Below are 23280 nucleotides of genomic sequence, written 5' to 3' on the forward strand. Positions count from 1 at the left end.
AGCCAAAGACTATAAAACCTCTTGACGGCGCATCCAGTGCTTTGACGTTCGAAAACTATTAGTATTTTGTCGCCTATATAAGCTATCTGTATGAGTGACCATTTTAGTTTGTGTCCAAGTGTTAGACCTGTGCGCACGCTAAATTATCGTAAATTGTTAAAATTATTTTGCAATTAAAACGCATTAAAATGCCTTCTTGTGCGGTGAAGTGGTGTGGGAACATTCCAAGACATCGAGTTACAAAAAGGATGGTATAACTTTTCACCGGTAAGTAAGCAGAACGATTATTTTATTTATTTTTGTAGGTTATACGAGATCTGTATGTGTCAAGATAAAATGGATGGCGGGTGACAGATGCAAAGGTGCAGAAACGCGCGTTTATGTCTTTTGGAAAAGTCTCTTTCTTTCATTAGTCAATTCTAATGCGGGTATCTCTTTCTTCCAATTTGTAGGTTTATCGTAAAAAATAGTGCTGTTACTTTTAGCTGAAGTCATTCAAACAAATATCGATAATCACAAAATAAAATTTAAGAAAAATTATATGAAGAATTTCATTACTATTTTGCTCATTAATTAAGTACATGTTTTCATTTTAGGTTTCCGAAGATTCCGGAACTAAAAGAAAAGTGGATGAATAAATTAATAGGGAAAATTGGTTCCCAACGAAATACAGTGCTGTCTGTTCAAGGCACTTCACACCTGATTGTTTTTGAGTATTTAAAACAACGTCGCCGTTTATTTAGTTCAGCAATACCAACAATGTTTCTACCAATTTTGGTACGATTTGTTTTATTGATAAAATGCTAAGAAAAGTCAAAACATAAATATAAAACATTATTTATTACAGGCTTCACCTTATAGTTTGACTGAGTCTAATACTAACGTACCTGGGCCTTCGCATCACAATACCGGCCAAGTAAGTTGATTTTTTTTATGATAGGTCAGTGGATTAAATTTAATGTAACTGCGGTTGTTGTACCGATATTTTCAATTTTAGAGTTTATCATCAAAAACAGAAGTGCATTCTGAAGTTAATACAATAATTGAAGACCAGACTCTTGCGCCGTGCGGTCTACTAGATGATAGTCACATTCTTAGGCCTTCCCATGTTTATGAAAGTCCCGTAAGCTTAATTTTATAATATTTCACATATTACTTTATAACTAAGTAGTTCTGTTAAGTCCACTATTAATATTTCTTATTATATTTTCAGAGTTCAACAATGAATACCAAAGTAATAGTAGACCCAGAAATTGGTGAGCTCAGTCCACGAAAACGCAAAATGAAACGACAAATAGACCATCTAAATATATTCTCTAAATAACAAGAAAAAACATGTAAAGAGGCTTCAAGACAAAAATAGAGTGTTGGTAAAAAAAAATGCGAATCTAAAAGAAATTTTAAATACATTGTCTCAAAAATCTTATATAACCGAAGAAAATGAAAATATTTTATCCTGCATAGGTGTACAAAATCGAGAACTAGTTAAACGTCAAATACTTAATCTAAAACAGGACATATGCCAAAACTAAAATACTCTCCAGAATTACGAGCGTTCGCTTTGACACTGCATTTCTATTCGCCAAAGGCATATAATTTTGTAAGAAAAACATTTAGTACATGTTTACCAGCCACGAGCACGCTCAGAAAGTGGTATCAGTCGGTTGATGGTAAACCAGGGTTTACGAAAGAGGCGATTGATGCCATTAAAATCAAAGCGACAGAATCAAAACAAAAACTTTACGCTACTATTATATTTGATGAAATGGCTATAAGAAGCGGAGTCGAATATCACCCCAAGGCCGGAGGTATTATGGCCACGTTAGTTTCGGTACCAGCTTGGAAACAGATTGCCAAGATGAAGCCAAGGAAGCACTAGTATTTTTGTTGGTACCGATCAACGCTTCCTGGAAAATTCCAATTGGATATTTTTTAATAAATGGCGTTAACTCTGAGCAGAAAGTGGCTCTTTTAACGGAAGCCATTCATTTAGTAGAAGAAGCTGGTGTTGGAATTAAAGCTGTCACATTTGACGGTTGTCCAGCGAATTTGACGATGGCCAAAAAGTTAGGCTGTTCTTTTGAAGGTAGTAATTTCAATACTACCTTTAAAAACCCCAGCAATGATGATAAAATTGCAGTATTTCTAGATCCGGCGCACATGATAAAGCTAATAAGAAATGCGTTCGAGTGCTATAAAAATTTTCAAGACAAACATGGTGAGACCATTTCCTGGCAACACCTTGTAAATTTACATAATTTGCAAGAAGCAGAAAATTTTCATCTTGCTAATCGCATCAGAGCAGCTCACATATTTTTTAAAAGTAAAATAATGAAAGTGAGCTTGGCTACCCAAATTTTTAGCAAGAGTGTGTCAGATTCACTCATGTTTTGCAAGGAACAACTCAATTTACGGGAATTTGAGCAGGTTACACCGACAGCACGTTTTTTGGACTTGATAAATGACCTATTTGATATCCTAGACTCGCATACCCACGGTTACGGCCTGAAAAGGGCGGTAAATGTTGAAAATGCAACCAATGTGCTAGTAAAACTTAGGGCTTCAAAAGATACTTTATTAAACTTGTCTACTCAGATAAAAATAAAAAATACTGATCAAACTGTTCTACTCATAAAATCACCAAGATATACTGGATTTCTAGGATTTTGTGTATGTATCGAAAGTGCGATATACCTTATCCAGGACCTCGTTGTAAATCCAAACTACGCATTAAAATACTTACCACTCCACAAAATCAGCCAGGATCATTTGGAGCATTTTTTTGGAAGTGTAAGATGTCATGGGGGTTCAAACAATAATCCCAGCGCTCGACAGTTCGAGAGTATTTATAAAAAGCTTCTCACCTATGCACAAATAAGAAATAGCGGCAGTGGAAATTGCTCTGCTTTACATCAAATGTCTATTTTGCAATGTACATCACCAGTGGATCGTATCAATGTCACAACACGATACAGAGACCTTACAGACACACATGAAAAGTCAATTGAAAGCGAAAATGTAGATTTTCCTGAACTTGAAGATCTTACACACGTTTCAGAATTTGGTGAAAGGGTTCTTGAATACATGGCCGGCTACACCGTCCATGCATTGATAAAGAAATTAAAATGTCAAACGTGTATTGGAGCTTTGATTGGCTTAGAAAATGTTAACTCCTTACAGTACCAAAAAGATCTAAATAAGAACAAGTTACTTTATGGTTCCACCACCGTTATAGAAATTTGTCGCCGTTGTGAAATGTACATAAAGAGGGCGATCAAAGAAAACGGATCCAAAGTACTGCCCTCAAAATGTAATACAGATTACTTCATCCGATTAGTTATGAAATCGTTCATCGGGAAAAAATTATTCCCGGAAATATTATTTCATCAATTTGAAGTAGAAAGCTCTAATCACTTGATTGATTTAACAAAATGCATAATCCAAAAGTACGTAGACGCTCGATTGTCATTTTTAACTAAGCACAATCAGGACCCTAAAGCTTTTATACGCAAAACTTACACTAAACTTATTCATTTTAAAAATCAGTAATAACTTATTTCGGTTTGTTCATTAATATTTAAATTCTAGTTTTTCGTTACCACCACCTTTACTATAATATCATTTTGAGAGCGTCAGAATTGTGAGTGTTTTTTTAAGAACTCTTAATTAAATCTCTTTGGCTTTGAAAGTTTTTGAAGGTTTGTGTTTGTTTGTGTCTTTAAAATTAAAAAAAATACGGTTGGATAAAGTTGATTAAACATTTTATTTTTGTTTGGTGTATCATTTTTTATCCTAATGGTACTACTTTACATACCTACTGTGCACATTACCTACCACCACCTACAACCACATCAAGTTGCATATCTATTTCACAACCTCAATAATAAGGGCCGTTCTAGTACATTTTGCACATGGCAATTATAGATTATATGAAGTTTTTAACAAAATCACATTTATACATTATTTTATTTTACCATCATTACCTTTCATTTAAATAGGGTATTTCTACGACTATTTGTATAGTCGAATTAAAAGAATCATAAAGTCGATTTATCGATATCGATTAATTTGGAAAAAAATTATTGAACGGCACTTTGCAGAAATATTTGTACTGACATTGTTGCATTAGCCAATCACAAGCGCGCATTTTTCTTCACTCCCCGACCCGCTGTTGTGAGTCGCGTTCTTAGAAGAAATAAGCCTATCGGCTCTCAAGTGGTTAGATTCTCTTTGCGCCTAGCTGTCACAGTTCAACGCGCCTCAGTAGCGTTCCGGTTTACCCTTGACAAGTTACAATAACGAACTTTTTTCTTTTTGTTTTGTAAAAACGACATAGACTTAGTTGATCACTCAAAAGCTTGTCCAGTGGGTTTTGGCGCGGCCACCTTAACCACCCGCCTACCGTATGTACGTCTGAACTTTAAAAAGCAGTGGATCTTAGAAAGAGAATAAAGAGTAGAAGAAAATAAGGAGACAATTGTCGACAAAATAATCTAATTTAACTTAATATCGCCGCTGTTCCCGTCGCGTATCAGGGACGGCGAGACATGTCAATTAAGATCTACTGCGTCCATCAGACAGTCTAGACGTATCTTATAAATAGACCAGAACAAAGACAGTCGCACAACATAGGCCATTATACTCCTGATAAGATTCACCCTAACTTGTAAATTTTGATAAATTGAATGTGAGTCATTTTCTGAGTCATGTTTTTCTATATTGTTATCTTTAAGCCGTTAATCTAGATTTGATTAAGTATTTTATTTGATTATCCTGTCGTTTATCCTACTGAATGAAAATTTTACATTAAATTTTTTGTCAAAGTCTATGGATTAACATTGTTTTATTTTGAAACTACACACTTAAGTTGAAACGCTTTATCTTTTAATAGTGTTCGCCTATTACTTTTGTTTTAATAATTCACTTAAATTTCTCTTCTTAGTTTATTGACTTAAGAAGGACTATTTATAATATGTAAGTGTACAATCCAACTCTAAATCATAAAATTTCTTTTTACCGCGTAATTATGTTGTCAAACCTTCTGACAGAGAGTGCTTCTGGGCTTAATCATGCGCCATGTGTGGGACAACAATTTAAAAAATAATAAAAAGATGCAAGTACCCAGTTCCAGGTGTTTTGTAGGTCAGTAGGCGGCCGGACAAACACGCAGGTGCCCATCATTTATAAATAACTTTGAGAAAAAATGAAAGGCCTTCTTTGCACATTCTTTGAAGTAAAAGTAAGATTTCAAATTAGCATTAGTGTCTTTAAGTGGATAAATACTTAATTTGAGAACTAGCTGACCCGTTGTACATGCGATTTCTTTGAGGTTCATATTTTTATTTATCCTTTTAGCTTCGCCCACCTAGATGTGTCTGTTATAGCTGCAAAAATATACACACATAGTTTAGCATTAGTAATATCAATGTGGTAATACTCATGATCAATCTAGAAGTAAGCGTCTCAAAATTTACCTTTTTATAACATAACCACAGATGAGTTAATAGACAAGCTCATTCTATAAATCTGTCTTTTGAAATGGTGAGAGTATGCAAATATATTAATATTATAGGTGAAATTAATAAAACATAATATACAAGCATAATAAGTGTTGAAATGAATAACGGCTGTGATCTAACAAACCTAGGGAAATCGGAACACACACGAGTGATTAATCGCTACATAAATAAACAAAAATAATAACCCGTCAACAACATTTACTTCCGATATTATATACCATGTACAGACGAACACACAGCCATAACGAATCTCAATATTCAACCTTATTGCTTGGTGTTAAAACCGAAGTCAAAAAATACGTTTCTGATAATGTGTAGCTTCCTGTACAAACGGTACAGTCAGCATCATAAATCTATGAACAGATCAATATACAATGCTGTTTAGCGACCTCTTTAATTATGAACGTATCAGTAGATTTTTGTTTCATTTTTCTATTTCTACTACAGACTTGTTTTTGTAATATACATCATAAATTTCTGTCGTTTTTTGATGACTGCACAAGCGGCAAATAAGCAGCGCGTACCGAGTTCAATAACCATAATCGGCGCGTACGCATCCTTTGACGACAGCGCATGCGCGATAACATTGTGTTTCGGAACTAGAGCAGAAATGATGCATGCGCTGTGACGTTCCAAATACGAACTATTTATGGATACCCATGATTGTAGAGTAGGAAAATGGAAACTCTGCAGGAAGTTAGCTTAGCAACTGGCTTGTAACAAATCATCGATTTGTTTATTTAAATTTATTACATAAACCTAATATGTATAAGTGAACTTATAACAACAAAAGTTAATCTGCCTTTCAGGTTTGACTAGCGCTGTAACTAGAATTCGGTAAGTCGAACATTGTTCATCAGCTTTTTACCCTAGCCATCTGACAGAATAAATACAACACCATGCCAACAGCTTTTATGCAGTTTTAAATGACATTAAACAATAATGTAAATTATTTACATAATTATTTTATTGGACGAGCTCGCAGTTGTAATTTATATCTGACAACTCATCCGGTATGGTTACATAAATCCCCTGCAATAAGGAATTCCCTAGTGGAATACCCAAAATAGCATAGATAGCATGGAGTACCACTCGATAAATATTATCTATTTAAATGGTACTCCGAATTTATGAGTCATATCAATTCTATGAGGACTAAATTGGAAATTTACGTGACGACGTGGAATTCACTATTATTATTAATTAACTCCATTTACCTCCTAATGTTTTACCTCTTGTCATTAAAATTACTTCTATAGAGCAAAGAAAGTGATGACACATCATTTGTTTAACAACACTATTATTTAGCTTAATTTAACAGTTCTTTTAAGAAGTACTAATTAAAAAAAAACAGCGGTCACACTTATTAACTTCAGACCCTTGACACTCAATATCATCATCGCCGTCCACTGCTTAACGGTCTTAGGCAACCCGAGTCAATCGTCCTGCTAATAACTCCTTACTCCTTAAAATTATTATGCAAGAAGGTGTGTATATTATATTTCTTACCTGTTATGTCGACGGAGCTAAACCAAGTCGTAGTAAGACATCAATACCTGAAAAAAACAAATGAATAACGTTTGTCATGTGATAAGGTGGAGACAACGAACATTCCTTGAACTATCATAAAAAGAAGCAAATATAACTAAAAGCATTGTATATAATCTTATCTTATTTATCTATTACTAATTACTAATATATAAGCTGAAAAGTTTGTTTGTTTGTTTGAACGCGCTAATCTCAAGAACTACTGGTTCAAATTGAAAAAATATTTTGTGTTGAATAGAGCAAGGCTATATACTAGGCTATTTTAAGCTATATACCATCACGCTGCGACTAATAGGAGGGAGTGAGAATTTAGTGTAGTACAGTTATGATTTCATAACTTATATCTTCTAACCACGCGGACGAAGTCGTGGGCAACAGCTAGTATTTATATGGTACCTACATATCAAGACCAATGATCATTGGGTGACTAACTTCCTACAAACAGAAATTCCTGACAAAATCCAGAACTGACTAACAAGCAGTATTTTTAACTTAAAATTTTGTTTATGTGCGTCTGATTTACGTGGGTAGGACCTAACGGGCAACAGAATCATTCATGTTCTGTAGGTTGAAATAGTAGGGACGAGAAAAAACATATCGAGAAAGAACAACAGCATGCTCAGTAGAATTGGAAACGTTCAAAAATATGTATTAAAAGTACATTCAAGCGTTTTCTATCAACGCTAACGATTACTTGACTAAAGGTGCAGTATTGCTTTTACACGACACCCGCATTTAGGGATTTAACCCTTTGTCGCACGCACTAAGACACCCAGACTGACAAGAACAAGTATTCATAGATGACACAAACACTTGTCCTAGGCGGGGATCCCGCGAAACGTAACGCACCACGGCACAGTTGGCTATCCATGCAGTCACTATTAAGTAAGACTCCGCTAAATGCGATGTAGAGGCACCGTCTTACTTGCACAATGTCAACAGTTCTCTAGCAACTAAAGCACAGTAAAATAACTATAGCTACATAAACAGCAGATCAAACAAAAGACGACCGAGTTTAACGTACGAACCAAAATTCTAGTCTCATAAAACCGAGTCATTTACTAAGTCATAAGAAAAACAGTTGGTGTTAGGCGAAAGTAAGCAAACGCATCAAATCCAGCTGCTATTTGCAAGGCACTTCAAGCAGTAAATTTCACTTACGTTATATGGCAATGTCAGGGACTTTACCAGTATTGTGTGTTCATTGTTTATCTCAGGCAATGATATCGCTTGACAAATATCTTCTATTTTAGTACAATCGTTCACGTATATAAAGATAGTGGACAGATTATATTAAATAACAAGCGAATGTAAGAAACACGAGGGGATAATTATGGTTGTTATTCTAAGATTATTTTTTTTGTTTTAATGCAGTTTAAAAACCTCCTTTCATTAGTTATGTACACGGTCTATTGCTTTTTCTCCCAAAGTCTAATTTAAAAAAGATCAGAGTTACTTCATTTTTTTTCACATAGGTAATATTATAAACCATGTCCAAGTTAACTAAATGTCAGTTTTACTTCAAATGTTGTTTTATCAACTATCTGAACTTCCTTGGATATTTATATCTGTACACTACAAGATAAACCTGAATCATTTCATTTGAATGTCCCGCGCTAATGCAAACATAACGAGACAGTTCTCGTAATAGATGAGCAAAAATAAAGAAACAAGGATGCAATCACAGCTATTTCCACGCGACACTGCTCATGCCGCAGGGAGTATTGCACTGGAGTCTGGACTAAAATTAATTAAACAGAAAAGGTTCCTTTTGAATACTCTATTTTTAAAACAAGGTTTTAATCTTTTGCGAAACTGTTACTGGCTGGTAATACTTTATGCATAAATACAAATACACACACACACATACGTGTATTATGACAATATCACACAGACAAGTTTAGTGTTGTTCCCGTTGTAGGGCATTGTAGAGCGCCGCCGTCGCTCGCTTCCGCGACAGAAACAAGAAAGCTTCTTTAAAACCCAATAGTACAGAATGTAAAGTTATGGAATCAATGTAACACTTATAAAAGGACATATTTATATGCTCAAAGCGTAAACTATCGGTGCATTAGATATTCATTATGCGTAGCAATGACTGACGGTTTCGTTATATAACAGCTATCTAGGAAATATAGAAGCATTACCTGTTACATGGCAACACTGTCTACTGTCTAGACAGAAAAACGAGGTTCTCCGGAATGGAAAATTACTTGACTTGCATACCTACAAATATTATAATCATTTACTTGAAACACTAGTTTTTGGAAAAGACAGATAGCTCATCGCTGCATGGTATACTGCCAATCCCACTTGAACAAGATGAGTTACGAGTTCGATCCCCGCGCAGTTCAAACATTTGTGTGATCCAAAATACGCTTATTTCGAGTCATTCCGTGACACAAGGATTAAGTTATAAAACAAAACAAATGCACTCATTTTCTACTTTTGAAGGAATTCTTTCAATAGAACAACCGCAGGTATGACTATAAGAAAACATCAATTTAACTAGCACAAAGGTGACATACCTTAATGACAACACCATTAGTTATAATAAATGAATTTATAATGCATACTTAGCCATTCAAGATACAAGATATATTCAAGATACGGAAATAAGTAAAATGCATGTAAATTTTGTCCAATTTACATCAAGAGATTATAATTTACATCCACAAGAAATTTATAATAATATCACATATCAATGATGTGATATAACTGCTCACGTAATATTTATATTAACACTTTTATATTTTATTTAACCCTAGAAAGATAGTCTGCGTAAAATTGACGCATGCATTCTTGAAATATTGCTCTCTCTTTCTAAATAGCGCGAATCCGTCGCTGTGCGTTTAGGACATCTCAGTCGCCGCTTGGAGCTCCCGTGAGGCGTGCTTGTCAATGCGGTAAGTGTCACTGATTTTGAACTATAACGACCGCGTGAGTCAAAATGACGCATGATTATCTTTTACGTGACTTTTAAGATTTAACTCATACGATAATTATATTGTTATTTCATGTTCTACTTACGTGATAACTTATTATATATATATTTCTTGTTATAGATATCGTGACTAATATATAATAAAATGGGTAGTTCTTTAGACGATGAGCATATCCTCTCTGCTCTTCTGCAAAGCGATGACGAGCTTGTTGGTGAGGATTCTGACAGTGAAATATCAGATCACGTAAGTGAAGATGACGTCCAGAGCGATACAGAAGAAGCGTTTATAGATGAGGTACATGAAGTGCAGCCAACGTCAAGCGGTAGTGAAATATTAGACGAACAAAATGTTATTGAACAACCAGGTTCTTCATTGGCTTCTAACAAAATCTTGACCTTGCCACAGAGGACTATTAGAGGTAAGAATAAACATTGTTGGTCAACTTCAAAGTCCACGAGGCGTAGCCGAGTCTCTGCACTGAACATTGTCAGATCTCAAAGAGGTCCGACGCGTATGTGCCGCAATATATATGACCCACTTTTATGCTTCAAACTATTTTTTACTGATGAGATAATTTCGGAAATTGTAAAATGGACAAATGCTGAGATATCATTGAAACGTCGGGAATCTATGACAGGTGCTACATTTCGTGACACGAATGAAGATGAAATCTATGCTTTCTTTGGTATTCTGGTAATGACAGCAGTGAGAAAAGATAACCACATGTCCACAGATGACCTCTTTGATCGATCTTTGTCAATGGTGTACGTCTCTGTAATGAGTCGTGATCGTTTTGATTTTTTGATACGATGTCTTAGAATGGATGACAAAAGTATACGGCCCACACTTCGAGAAAACGATGTATTTACTCCTGTTAGAAAAATATGGGATCTCTTTATCCATCAGTGCATACAAAATTACACTCCAGGGGCTCATTTGACCATAGATGAACAGTTACTTGGTTTTAGAGGACGGTGTCCGTTTAGGATGTATATCCCAAACAAGCCAAGTAAGTATGGAATAAAAATCCTCATGATGTGTGACAGTGGTACAAAGTATATGATAAATGGAATGCCTTATTTGGGAAGAGGAACACAGACCAACGGAGTACCACTCGGTGAATACTACGTGAAGGAGTTATCAAAGCCTGTGCACGGTAGTTGTCGTAATATTACGTGTGACAATTGGTTCACCTCAATCCCTTTGGCAAAAAACTTACTACAAGAACCGTATAAGTTAACCATTGTGGGAACCGTGCGATCAAACAAACGCGAGATACCGGAAGTACTGAAAAACAGTCGCTCCAGGCCAGTGGGAACATCGATGTTTTGTTTTGACGGACCCCTTACTCTCGTCTCATATAAACCGAAGCCAGCTAAGATGGTATACTTATTATCATCTTGTGATGAGGATGCTTCTATCAACGAAAGTACCGGTAAACCGCAAATGGTTATGTATTATAATCAAACTAAAGGCGGAGTGGACACGCTAGACCAAATGTGTTCTGTGATGACCTGCAGTAGGAAGACGAATAGGTGGCCTATGGCATTATTGTACGGAATGATAAACATTGCCTGCATAAATTCTTTTATTATATACAGCCATAATGTCAGTAGCAAGGGAGAAAAGGTTCAAAGTCGCAAAAAATTTATGAGAAACCTTTACATGAGCCTGACGTCATCGTTTATGCGTAAGCGTTTAGAAGCTCCTACTTTGAAGAGATATTTGCGCGATAATATCTCTAATATTTTGCCAAATGAAGTGCCTGGTACATCAGATGACAGTACTGAAGAGCCAGTAACGAAAAAACGTACTTACTGTACTTACTGCCCCTCTAAAATAAGGCGAAAGGCAAATGCATCGTGCAAAAAATGCAAAAAAGTTATTTGTCGAGAGCATAATATTGATATGTGCCAAAGTTGTTTCTGACTGACTAATAAGTATAATTTGTTTCTATTATGTATAAGTTAAGCTAATTACTTATTTTATAATACAACATGACTGTTTTTAAAGTACAAAATAAGTTTATTTTTGTAAAAGAGAGAATGTTTAAAAGTTTTGTTACTTTATAGAAGAAATTTTGAGTTTTTGTTTTTTTTTAATAAATAAATAAACATAAATAAATAGTTTGTTGAATTTATTATTAGTATGTAAGTGTAAATATAATAAAACTTAATATCTATTCAAATTAATAAATAAACCTCGATATACAGACCGATAAAACACATGCGTCAATTTTACGCATGATTATCTTTAACGTACGTCACAATATGATTATCTTTCTAGGGTTAAACATCATTGTTTAAACATTTAACAAAACCGATATGTGTCGATGGATTAATTGTTTTAATTGAAACAAATTAATTTTAATGGTTTCTAAATTAAACAATCTTCCGTAATCTAAACTGGCATTCGTGAAGATCAATTGAAGGTTTGCGGAAAAAAGCCAAAACGATAAAATTATGTGGGAGACAAAAAACATTTTCCATATTTTTGATGACGCGTAAAAAAAATTGTTTGACATATTTTTTTTTTGACTTTTTGGATAATTAAAAATATAAACCTTCAATTATGCAAACTCAACATTTCCCGCCGACTGTTGATTTATATGCAGAGCAGAGTTCTTTCAAACGTCGAACAGTCAAAATCTGCGGCCGTTATGTAAGTGGCCAGTGAGAAAGCGTGCCCAAGTTGTCAGTTTAACGGCTATCATAACCAGCATTGTTGATACGGAAATACGTGGTTAGTATATTTCGTTTCTGTTTGAATTTCGAATGCGGCCTGTTTGTCATAGTGCATGGTGTGAATAACAGAATACGAGTAAATGCGTGGAATCGTAACATGTTGGTAACAATGATTCGGTATCGGTATTACGTGGCTCGCAAAAAGTAAACAATTATTGCTGTCAGAATGATAATTTTGCTGTACATGTCGTGATGGCAATATGTTTGCAATATTCAGTGCCAAAACTTATAGATGCACTTTGCTGCTATTCGACATAGTCGTTGCAAATACTTTAATTCTGACAAAATGACAAGACTAGTACGAACTTCATCAACAAACCCATCGTCAGTCAACAATTAAAGAAAATGTTACAATAATTAAACTTCATGACATACCTATATACGAGTATACCTACATAGTCACACACCTAAGTATTTTTACAAACTCGTTCACTTGACACCGTTTTTAAAAGAATCCGTAAACAATAAACTTTTTGCATCTTTTCATTGAATCTCTTAACAGGCCAGTGCATTTACAAAAACAGTTACACTACTTTAAAATCACCGATAATATAATTTGTTGACCGTAAATAACATTAGAGCTGTCATCGTTTAGTTAAGTATCGTACATTGTTCCTAAGTGTGTGTCATACTCTAATAACAGTTACTGTTCCACTGCTACCTATTATTTTGTACCCGTTATTTCGTTTGAATCATTAAATTTCTATAGGTTCCTTGAATTGAAAATTGTACAAAAAAATGTGTTACAAATCTTGTTTTAAAGTTGTGCAACCGTAAAAACTCTTTGATTCTTATTTTTTTTTCTACAAATTTAAAATGAGAACAGAACGAATAGGTAGACACATGACATTAGGAACTTGAAAGCTGAAAAGCATTCTTTTTTGACCCAAAAAAGTTGTGAATTAAGTAAATTGTAGATGAAAGCATTGAACCATAGAGGTATAGAGTCGCTGTGCCTACTTAGCGCGTTCCGTTGACTTTCGTTTTCACAAACATTCCACTTTTGGGTTCAAGGCTGTTAGAACAACATGGATTCCATAGGCGTTTAAATTTGTCTTTGTTCTATTGAATGCTTCTTAAAATAACTTAACAAAAGATTTCAGTTTAAGTTTTCTGAAAGTACTGAAGTCGTTTTGGTAGTTTTGTTTAACAATAGCACCTAATTTAATAGAACAATAATCCAAAATATATCGCCTCCAATGCCAATTGTACTGCAAAATTAGGCGACAGGCGTATCAATAGCTAGTTACAAACTCATTGTTTTCTATTGGTAATACAGACAATTTGACAATGCTAATTGTTTGTCAACACAGGCTAACCCTTTGTCATCGTGTCATTGATAACCGCCTAATTTTAGTGTGACCCGAATGTTTGTTCTTTGTCCATCTGTTTGAATGTTTTTAAACAGCTGTCAGTAATAAAGGACTTGTTTAATTATTCTTTTATGAATTATCTTACTGTCAATAGTCATCAAAGTTCTGGCTATACCAAAGCCCAGTCCTCAGAATAACTTTAAAAGGAGCAATATTTTTCTAAACTATTAACCACTTGCTATTCAAATTCAAACAATTTCAAATATTCCCAAAAAATATAAGTTTTGTTTGGATAACAAGAATAGTATAAACACTTTAATGATTAGATTATATTTTAACCGTTTACACATATCATCTTTTAGGATAAATAAAAAATAACTCCGAAAAAAACAATAACTTCAGTAAATTTATTCTACATCGACCATTTTGATCCCGTTATTTTAGTACAAGTTATAGTTATTAATTTTCTTTGATACCTTCCTATATAGACGGCAAAAAATAAATGCTGCCAGCATCGAAGACGTGCTTCCTGCCAGTGACGTGAAACAATTTTTGGACGTGAGAACTTTTTGTACCTTATTGAATACTTATTTTTTTATTTAAATAAAAAAGCTGTCCAGTTACTCTATCAAACAGTAGCTGTATCGAATCTGTATTGTAGTCGTAAAAACATTTATAAAGTGAAAAGAAATAACTTTGTATACTGCTAAAAGCTTGTTTGACAGCTGTCAAATACACAGGCCTGGGGCGTTGGGGCTAAAATATTGCTATCCTTTTACTCAATTCAAGACTGACGTTATGATTGCCGCCTCTACAAAACTTATAGATACTAAATAGTTAGATATCGTTCTCTACACGACTTAACTTTAGCCCAAGATAAGGGACTGTTTATGTTAATATTTCGAGAGGTATTAGATTGCAGTGCCGATGACGACAGACCGTTTGCGGCAAAACTCCATATCAACATTCGTTCCATAAATTGAGTATGACATCAACCGTCTGCGCCCGTATTATGGCGACTGAATACTACCCGCATAACTACTCAAATTAAAAGTTTACTTTAGTTAATGAAACTTATTCATATCGGTATTTTGATGTCAATTTTAGACTAACATAGAATTTTACTTCATTCATTAATGAACGCTAAAATTGAAATAATTTTACGATCATTATACCATTTGATATATGTATTGTGATTGTATATCTGACACTGTATGATGACTGCCAAAAACGTGTATCGAAACATATCTTCAAGCATTGGGTTGACCATTTATGGCCACCTGAGACGATCAAAGGAAATTGACGTGTGGTACGTCGAAAGAAAATGTCGTGGTAAGAAAATGAATATTTAATAGTGAGAAATAATATCATTCACAGGCAATATCATTGCAAAGAAATCCTTCATAATACCTTTGTTTCCTTCATAATAATTCTAACTTAAATCACGCCACTCATAAACTGATGATACTTGCCAGGAACTTATAAAAACAATATTGTAATTATTATATTCACCTACTGTAACCAACTATTCTTATTTAAACATGTTTAAGTTACACTATAATCAGAGAATTCTCAGCAACATCATCCATATTATTTTGATTATCTAATGTTATCTTTAATGGCATCCTTGTTATTAAAAAGGTCTGGATGTGATCTGACCTACTTAGTATCAATCGTGAGAGAATTTAATCTTTATAGTTTTATTTTTTAAGTGCAGTAATCGAAAGCTTTTAAATCGAGTGCAGTGTTACGACATTCAATCGCTTTCGGATTTACGATAGTGACCTTGCAAGGTTAGCATTTATTTTTTATTTATTAAAATTGATAATAACAGCAGTTTGCTGAAAGTTGTCATTATAATACGATTATTCTGATAACTTTAGTAGTCAGTCCCAATTTTCTTATTTAGCTGATTAATTGTATTTTTCTCCTTGAAAAAAATTGTGCGCCAAGATAAAACTTTTGGTAATGTCTAAAATATATTTTCCTTCTCGTCATAAAGAGGTTGACAAAACTATTGGTCATTAACAGGCTGGTATAATTTTCGAAGCATCTGGATAATATCTCTCAAAATCTGAATCAAAGTGCGCCTTTCCAAAATGTCAATCCCATGGTTACATAAAAATATTTACTATTTATGTAGCTATGAATTCTGTTGACAATTTGACATTGATTAAATCTCACCCGATCAAAGTAAATAATAGGCTTGAGTTAAACCGACTTGATAACCGAATAAAAACACGATTTATGAGTATGTTAACCCCAATTCGAGAACAAGCGTGGATATAGCGTGTTTGTCAAAACACTCAATGCCAGAGACAATTTTCACTTTTTCTTCAGCAAACAAAGCGAAATTTGTGTAGTTTGACATTTTCACAAGCATTGAAGGACACGCAATCTTGTCTCTGGTACATTTGACATTTCAATTATGTAATAAACAATGCATGAACTAATTATTTCCCAAGTTTTTGTTGTTATAACACCAGGTAGATTGTATCGTTGCTAATTTAAATAAAAAAGGTGTTATTGATTTTATCTTTTGCGGTATGTTGCTTGTTTTGTAGACTGACAGACAAGTAATAATTATATAACAAGTATTTTGTTACCGATTTAGGCGTACTTTGAGGCTTTTTCCTATTCCGGTTTTCCTCTTTTCCACCTGTGAACTAGTCTGAAATCTATGTTATGATGTAACTCGATATAATTATAACGTTTTACCAAATAAATAATGCTAATTTAAATAAGCTAGATAATTTAATAGCTTTGTCAATTGAATAATAACCATTCGCAGTAAATATTATTGCGTAGGGATTTCTGTAAAGCCTCGAGGCTAAGCAAACATAAACGCCGCGGACCAAAATATTTCTACCAGATTACCATACAAATGGCCGCATACCTATCACGGAACTGCCTTCGTTGTAAAATGTAACCAGATAAATGCCTTACCTAACTGAACAACAAAGCTTTTATCACAAGCGAATAAGGTCCAGAATTGAACGACTCAGTGATTCAATTTCTAAGTGACTAGTGTGTGGATAAGGTCATGTGTACGACACATGTATGTCGTTGTAAGCTTGGGTATGTTCGATATTTGAATTTTGAAAATGAGAATACTGGCTGAATGGTGCTAGTTTGACGGGTGTCAAGAATATTTTTCTTTTTAAACAAATTGATGTAAATGTAACTTAATTTATGTGCTTGCGAATGTCAGCCCATTTTGAAAGGTACAAGTCGCAGTAAATTTTTATTAATCTACAAATAATTTCTCATAATATTACCACACAGATCAGAAAATACATCCTGTGTTTTAGACCTGTTTTATTAGACCATCAGACTATATTATTGATTGCCATTACTACCTCTACGTGTTAAATACAACCGGAACTAACGCTTAAGTTGGACAACCTCGCTCGTTGCAATTAGACCTTCCATGTTATACATAACATATGTAGTAACGAGACTAATAAGTATCATAGGAGCGACCGCGGAAACCGCGACATAATCACGTGAACGGAAGAAACTGCTCCAAGACTCGAAACCGCAATTTGTTTTTGTTAGAAAAGTCACATCTGGGCCCCGATTCTGCTATTTACAATGGCCGATGAATTAATGGAAATTTGAAACTATTCCTTTTCTCCTAATCATTTGCCAATAAAATAATTGGAAATTAATGGTATTAACCGTGAGTGCCTCGTGCTGAATTCCAATGATTGTGTAGAAAAATGCTTAAGAGAATACGAAAATTGCCTTTTTAAGCCAAATTTCATTCATTCATTGTCCATTGTAAATAGCAGAATCGGGGCTCTGGTCTACCATCACCTCTTATAGTGAAACTCTTGTACTTGTGGAAGCGAGACGGAATACATTGCGTAGAGCGCTGTCTCTCTTCCACGCGTGATTTATATAAGGTTGTGTATCAAGAAATACATTGTTATTGTATTTAATTACAGTAATCCGATAGTACTCGATAAGTTGATACCGTTTCAAATATTATCAATGAATCACAAACTTAATGGTCAGTGCAATAATTCGGCGTCATTCAGTGTAAAGCAACAATATATAGATAATAATATAAGTTGTGAGTTGGGCACAAGTTCACAACTTATACGTCGTTTGTTTTGGTTTTTGATAGTTGTAATACATACTCGTAATTAAATAACAAAACACTGATTATTTTGTAGTGGTTTCTTAGGTGTACGCGAATGTTAGATATTGAAATGAAATCTCTGAAAATTTTTGTTTCCGACTTCTGCTCGACGTCTGCCCGTGACCATGATACCTGCAAAGGTTTCGAAACGTCGGGAACTAAAATCTAAAATTAAACCGCGATAAAATCCGTAAAAGTAGTTTCATTTCACTGACTATTTTTTGTAACGAATGTTTCTGAAAACATACTTGGGTATTAGACAGCATTTTTAATATGAACTTAAAACACATTCGCGGTCATGATCGATGGAAAAAACAACTCATTAATCAAAAATTATCGCAAGTTTCATAGATAGAAAATTGTTATTTCTCCAAAATAATGAGTAAAGTAACATCATGATATCTTTTTAATCTAATCACCATTTTATCAAATGTTTATTATTTAAGGAAACTGTGTTATTGGAAGTCAGTCAAGTAAACAACATCATAATTATTATTTTGACAGATTATACGCAGTTTCAAAACATTCAGGGATTCGCAACATTTTTATGTGAAACATTTCGTTGAAAAACTTCACATAAAAATAAATCTAAACTTTTTTATCGTTTTCAAAAATTGTATGTAATATGTTTTGTTAGTTTATTTACAATTGTAAGTATAACTACTTATAAACTGATCGTTACAAGGTAAGGCACGAATTCCTTCCCAAAGTGCATAGCGGCCATATTAGGTGCACTCTAACGCAATCAGATCTAACTAAAAAGGTATGTCTCATGCGACCGGCACCTAATTTAACTATCCACTAGTAACTAGCACAAAATTATGGCTTTGCTTCGTGGAGTTGTAGTTACTCGAGCTAATTAAACATTTAATAATTGCAAGGAATTTAGTTGAGTATAAGCATGTTTAATGTTAACTAAATGTGTAATTAATATTTCTTGAATGAAAAATATTAATAAATGTTTAATTACAGAAAATCGTTTAGTAAAAAGAAATTGATGTTAGTAATTTCAGTTAAATATAAATAATTTAATAAAAACAGTAGTGAAAGAAATACGATTAGGTAAAAAATATAAATCACCATTTCTATAAAACTGAATACTTATTTCTGTTCTTAATTCAATATTTGATGAATGATATAATGTCGATGAAAGATGTTTTTTTGCCCAAAGACCGGAAATGGTCACACCCAAGCCACAAACGTGTAAAAACATGTCGGGTACCCAGTTTATTGCCCTGTCATCACTTTTTTTTTAATTTTAATGAGTGTTATTGAATAAAAACCTCTTTACAGCTTATGCATCGGTTATAAAATCACTTGCCTAACTAGTTTTTTGTACATTAGCAATTGAAATAAACAGTTAAAATCAGCTGATGGTAAATTGATGATTGATTGATAAAGACAAAAAAGATCAATTGTAATAATGTTTTTTTTTCTTGTCATTATACTAGACAGGATATTATACGTTATTGCAAAACTATACAAATACTGTAGCGATATTATTCCTTTTCCGGTCCATTAATGCTCATGTACCTACTTTAAACAAACTTCTTTCAAACGAAATTCGTTCTTGTCATTTTAAAAATCTGCCGCAATTAACACGCCATAAACTTAAAACGGCAACTTCTATATCTGTGTGAAGGAATAACCTTATAGATGTGCCCATATGATACTTATATCGATGTATCCACAGACCTTCGGATGTACAATGCCCAATGAGTCAGAACGCCTGAGTATCAAACCAATGACTTCACTGTACTCAACTCACTACAAAGTTCCATTACGAAGTCCCATTAGACTGAATATGATAATACCATTGCACACACTGTAAACAAAATGTTTATGATCCCTGGCCTGAATGACTTTACTTTAGCGAATAAAAATCGAATGTCGCAGATTGATTGGTGCTGAGCACGTCATGTTTTCTCAACAGATAATAATTTAAATAGATTAAATATGATATAACATTTAAAACTTGACATAAATATAAAAATACTTTTAGAATTTTCGTCGCGTCACACCTGCTTTGGTGGAAGATAATTAAATAACCGCAGCTGCAAATGCAAGCCAAGTAAATAATAGGTAGTAATTTAAACCACATTTTATGATAAATTACAACAAAAATTTTTCGCTGTTAATTATTAAGGACAGTTTGCTTCATTATTACATTAAAAAATAAATTTAAATTAAATGAAAAATACTTTTAATACATTCGTCCTATTATTTAATTAAAGGTACAAAAATATTAATATAGGAATAAATTAAACAAAAATGATAAGTTAGAGAAACACAAAAAATTTTTGACGACACGTGATATAAATGGTGGACAGAAGGAACATTTAGTATGTATGTAGGTAGGTATGTGTAACAGTAACAATGCAACTAATGAGAAATGAAATCGTTGCACATCCAATTAGAAAATTCATCGTCTATTCTCTAGCGAAATATTTACCATTTTTAACATAACCTTGACAGTAACAAACTTGGCTTCTTGTCATTTATAAACATTGAGGGCTTTAAGTATAAAACATCAAGGAAATCTTTAGCAAAATACTTCTAAAATGTTTATAATAAAAATTATGTTCCTTTTTCATAATTATCAAATCAATGATTAATAAATACACTACCATACGTATTTTCGTACATCTAAAAACTTAAAATTTTCCCTTTCAAAAATGTTGACTGATAGCAACAAAATGTCAACTCTCGCTAAATAGTATGAATACATGAACATGATTCAGATAAAGCAGAACAATTAGGTCAAATATTTTTCACTCATAATTCATTGAGTTTCCAATTTCCGCAACACTATACGCGACCGCTACTAATCTCATAAAACATTTAAAAGAAAATAAAGCAAAGCAACGTTCTATAAAAAGTTTTAATACTTACAAAATAAAAAAATAAAAGTCCTTTTGGTTTTGGCAAAATGTCACGAGTGTTCACTGCACAGATAATGCACAATAAAAACTTTTTTAAACTTTAAATTGGCGCTATTTTGTGTTCTTTATTCAAGTGTTCGATGCGCAACGCACGCTATGGCTGCGCGCTCTCGACCGACTGCCGTCGCTCGCGGCTCAGTGCTAGCAAACGAGAGAATGTATAGCGCAACGCAATACAGCGATTGTAGCCGCTGACTTGTCGTTACTTTATTGCTACTGAAAGCAAAAATGTGGTAAAATATCGAACACTAGGAGACGGAATTTCTGAATTTCGTATTTAGCCCAATTCTAAACCTCGGACTGAATCTTTTTAATATTTTTTTCGTCGCATTTTTCTACACATTATTAAATGTCTTTTTTTTCTTAAGTGAATATATATAAGTGAATATATCCATTTTATTCTAAAATTATTGAAATATATTCAGAGCCAGCTAAAATTTGCTACAGTAAGCAGGTGCATTGCACGCGTACAGCACGCATATTAACTCCAAATTTCATTCTGCTCAGAAACTCCATGCCATCGGAATTCTATGCGAAATGGGTTTTTTAACTTCTCGTGCCATTTCTTTTATGGAGGCGAAGTACATATGAATGCGTTAGCTGCGGTAATAAAAAATACTTCGCACAAAAGTGTTGAAAATGCGTAATACGGACGATGTAAATGTTAACATCAGTATTCAAAAATTACAGCTCAGTTACACTATGATCATGAAGACATCAGAAAGACGCCTCAAAAATAAATAAGGTCTTGTTTGTAAAAAAACTATACCTTTATTAAATATAGAAATAAACATTTTCAGAATTAAACTGCACTGTCTGCACTATCGTACACACTTCCGCGGCCTATCAAGAATCGAATAGTGTCGCAAAATTGTTGCGTTTATCACGACAAAGCGTACCCTTCTACAGCCAACAACACAATAATCATTGTGTGGGCAATTGACCGGTTCCCCGATACTAAAAACATCTATTTTATAACTATGTTCGTAACATAACACGCATCGAATTGCGAGCGATAAAAATTATGCGTGATGTAAAACTTAATTAAAAGATTATGATTTGGTCTGGGTTTTACAAGAATGTCTTATAAAATGTTTGGCTTTTGCTTTATATACTAATCTCGATCAGGATTTAACATTGTTTACCTCACGGTAGTTTATCTGTATCGGTTGTTTTTTCTTGAGTCTGAAGCTCATCTTTTATCAATTCAGATTCTTCCTGTTAGCCTACATAAGATTGCATTACGAAGTGCAACTGCACTGATAGCCTAGTGGCATGGCTCGATTCTTGCGTAGTACGTGTACGAACACATTCCTCGCTACGCATATCACATTTATATTCACATTATCCTCGCAGATCCCTGGTGCTAACTCAGCCTTAAAAATTAAACACTTTTGATTACGTCATCAATCTTTTTTGTTGTTGTTTGTAGAGTGAACTCGTTATAATGGCCAAATTAATCTCATTGGGTAACTGCTGTCGGAGAGAGAGATAGTTAGCCGGCATATAGGACCAAAGGTCTTAGGTTGTCATACCCGGATACAGGCGCCCAGCCCTGAGAACTGGACTAGGCGGAGTAGGCGGCTATTATAGCAAACAAAACTACCCAAAATCTTAATCAAATACCTACGGTACAAACACCACAGTTTCTGGATAACAATTGTAAATCGTAAGAATTCATAAGATTTGTAAGAAATAGATCATACCTAATTTATTCTGGACTAGCAGGCAATGAAGCCAAACCACCAGAATAACTACGAATAAGAAACCAAAACCGACTTACACCTATTTAATGAATTCGTAATAAAAAAAATAGTCTACAAAGATATCTCTAGATACCAAACTTTTTACACTACGTTCACTGATATTAATCCTGTGAAAATATATAATTCAAAACCTGCTACTAGTACACGAGAAAGTACCAAAAACACACGGTAAAACGAAGCCAATGCAAACATTAACGAACTCTTCACAAAAACATCCAATCTTCAGAACAGTATATGGCTTACGTAACTTTCTAACGCCACTTTCTCATACATACAATGTCAATACAATAATGTCGCGACTCATCGGAGAGTGGTCCATGTTCCATGGAGAAATGGTAAGATTACACGTCGACGTT

General features: G+C 33.9%; 1 protein-coding gene and 1 long non-coding RNA gene across 2 annotated transcripts; one reads left to right on the forward strand and one right to left on the reverse strand.

The window, feature by feature from the left end:
• The first annotated feature begins 713 nt into the window (after positions 1-713).
• On the forward strand, positions 714-1324 carry LOC113497438. Its single transcript, XM_026876991.1, has 4 exons — positions 714-777; positions 848-916; positions 998-1123; positions 1214-1324. The coding sequence occupies exons 1-4, from the start codon at positions 760-762 to the stop codon at positions 1322-1324; spliced, it is 324 nt and encodes a 107-aa protein (XP_026732792.1). The 5' UTR covers positions 714-759.
• Positions 1325-6917: 5593 nt separating this feature from the next.
• LOC113497458 lies at positions 6918-22079 on the reverse strand. The gene is made up of 3 exons (XR_003400893.1): positions 21928-22079; positions 21109-21299; positions 6918-7075 (listed from the first exon to the last, which is right to left on the reverse strand). It is a non-coding gene; the product is annotated as an uncharacterized LOC113497458 (long non-coding RNA).
• Between the last annotated feature and the right edge of the window lie 1201 nt (positions 22080-23280).

The sequence above is a fragment of the Trichoplusia ni genome, chromosome 9 (assembly GCF_003590095.1).
Source record: "Trichoplusia ni isolate ovarian cell line Hi5 chromosome 9, tn1, whole genome shotgun sequence".
Taxonomy (NCBI): Eukaryota; Metazoa; Arthropoda; class Insecta; order Lepidoptera; family Noctuidae; genus Trichoplusia; species Trichoplusia ni.

Coding starts and splice junctions, on each gene's coding strand:
- LOC113497438 (XM_026876991.1), top strand. Junction 917..997: donor CGCATCACAATACCGGCCAA/GTAAGTTGATTT, acceptor TTTCAATTTTAG/AGTTTATCATCAAAAACAGA. Junction 1,124..1,213: donor CCCATGTTTATGAAAGTCCC/GTAAGCTTAATT, acceptor TTATATTTTCAG/AGTTCAACAATGAATACCAA.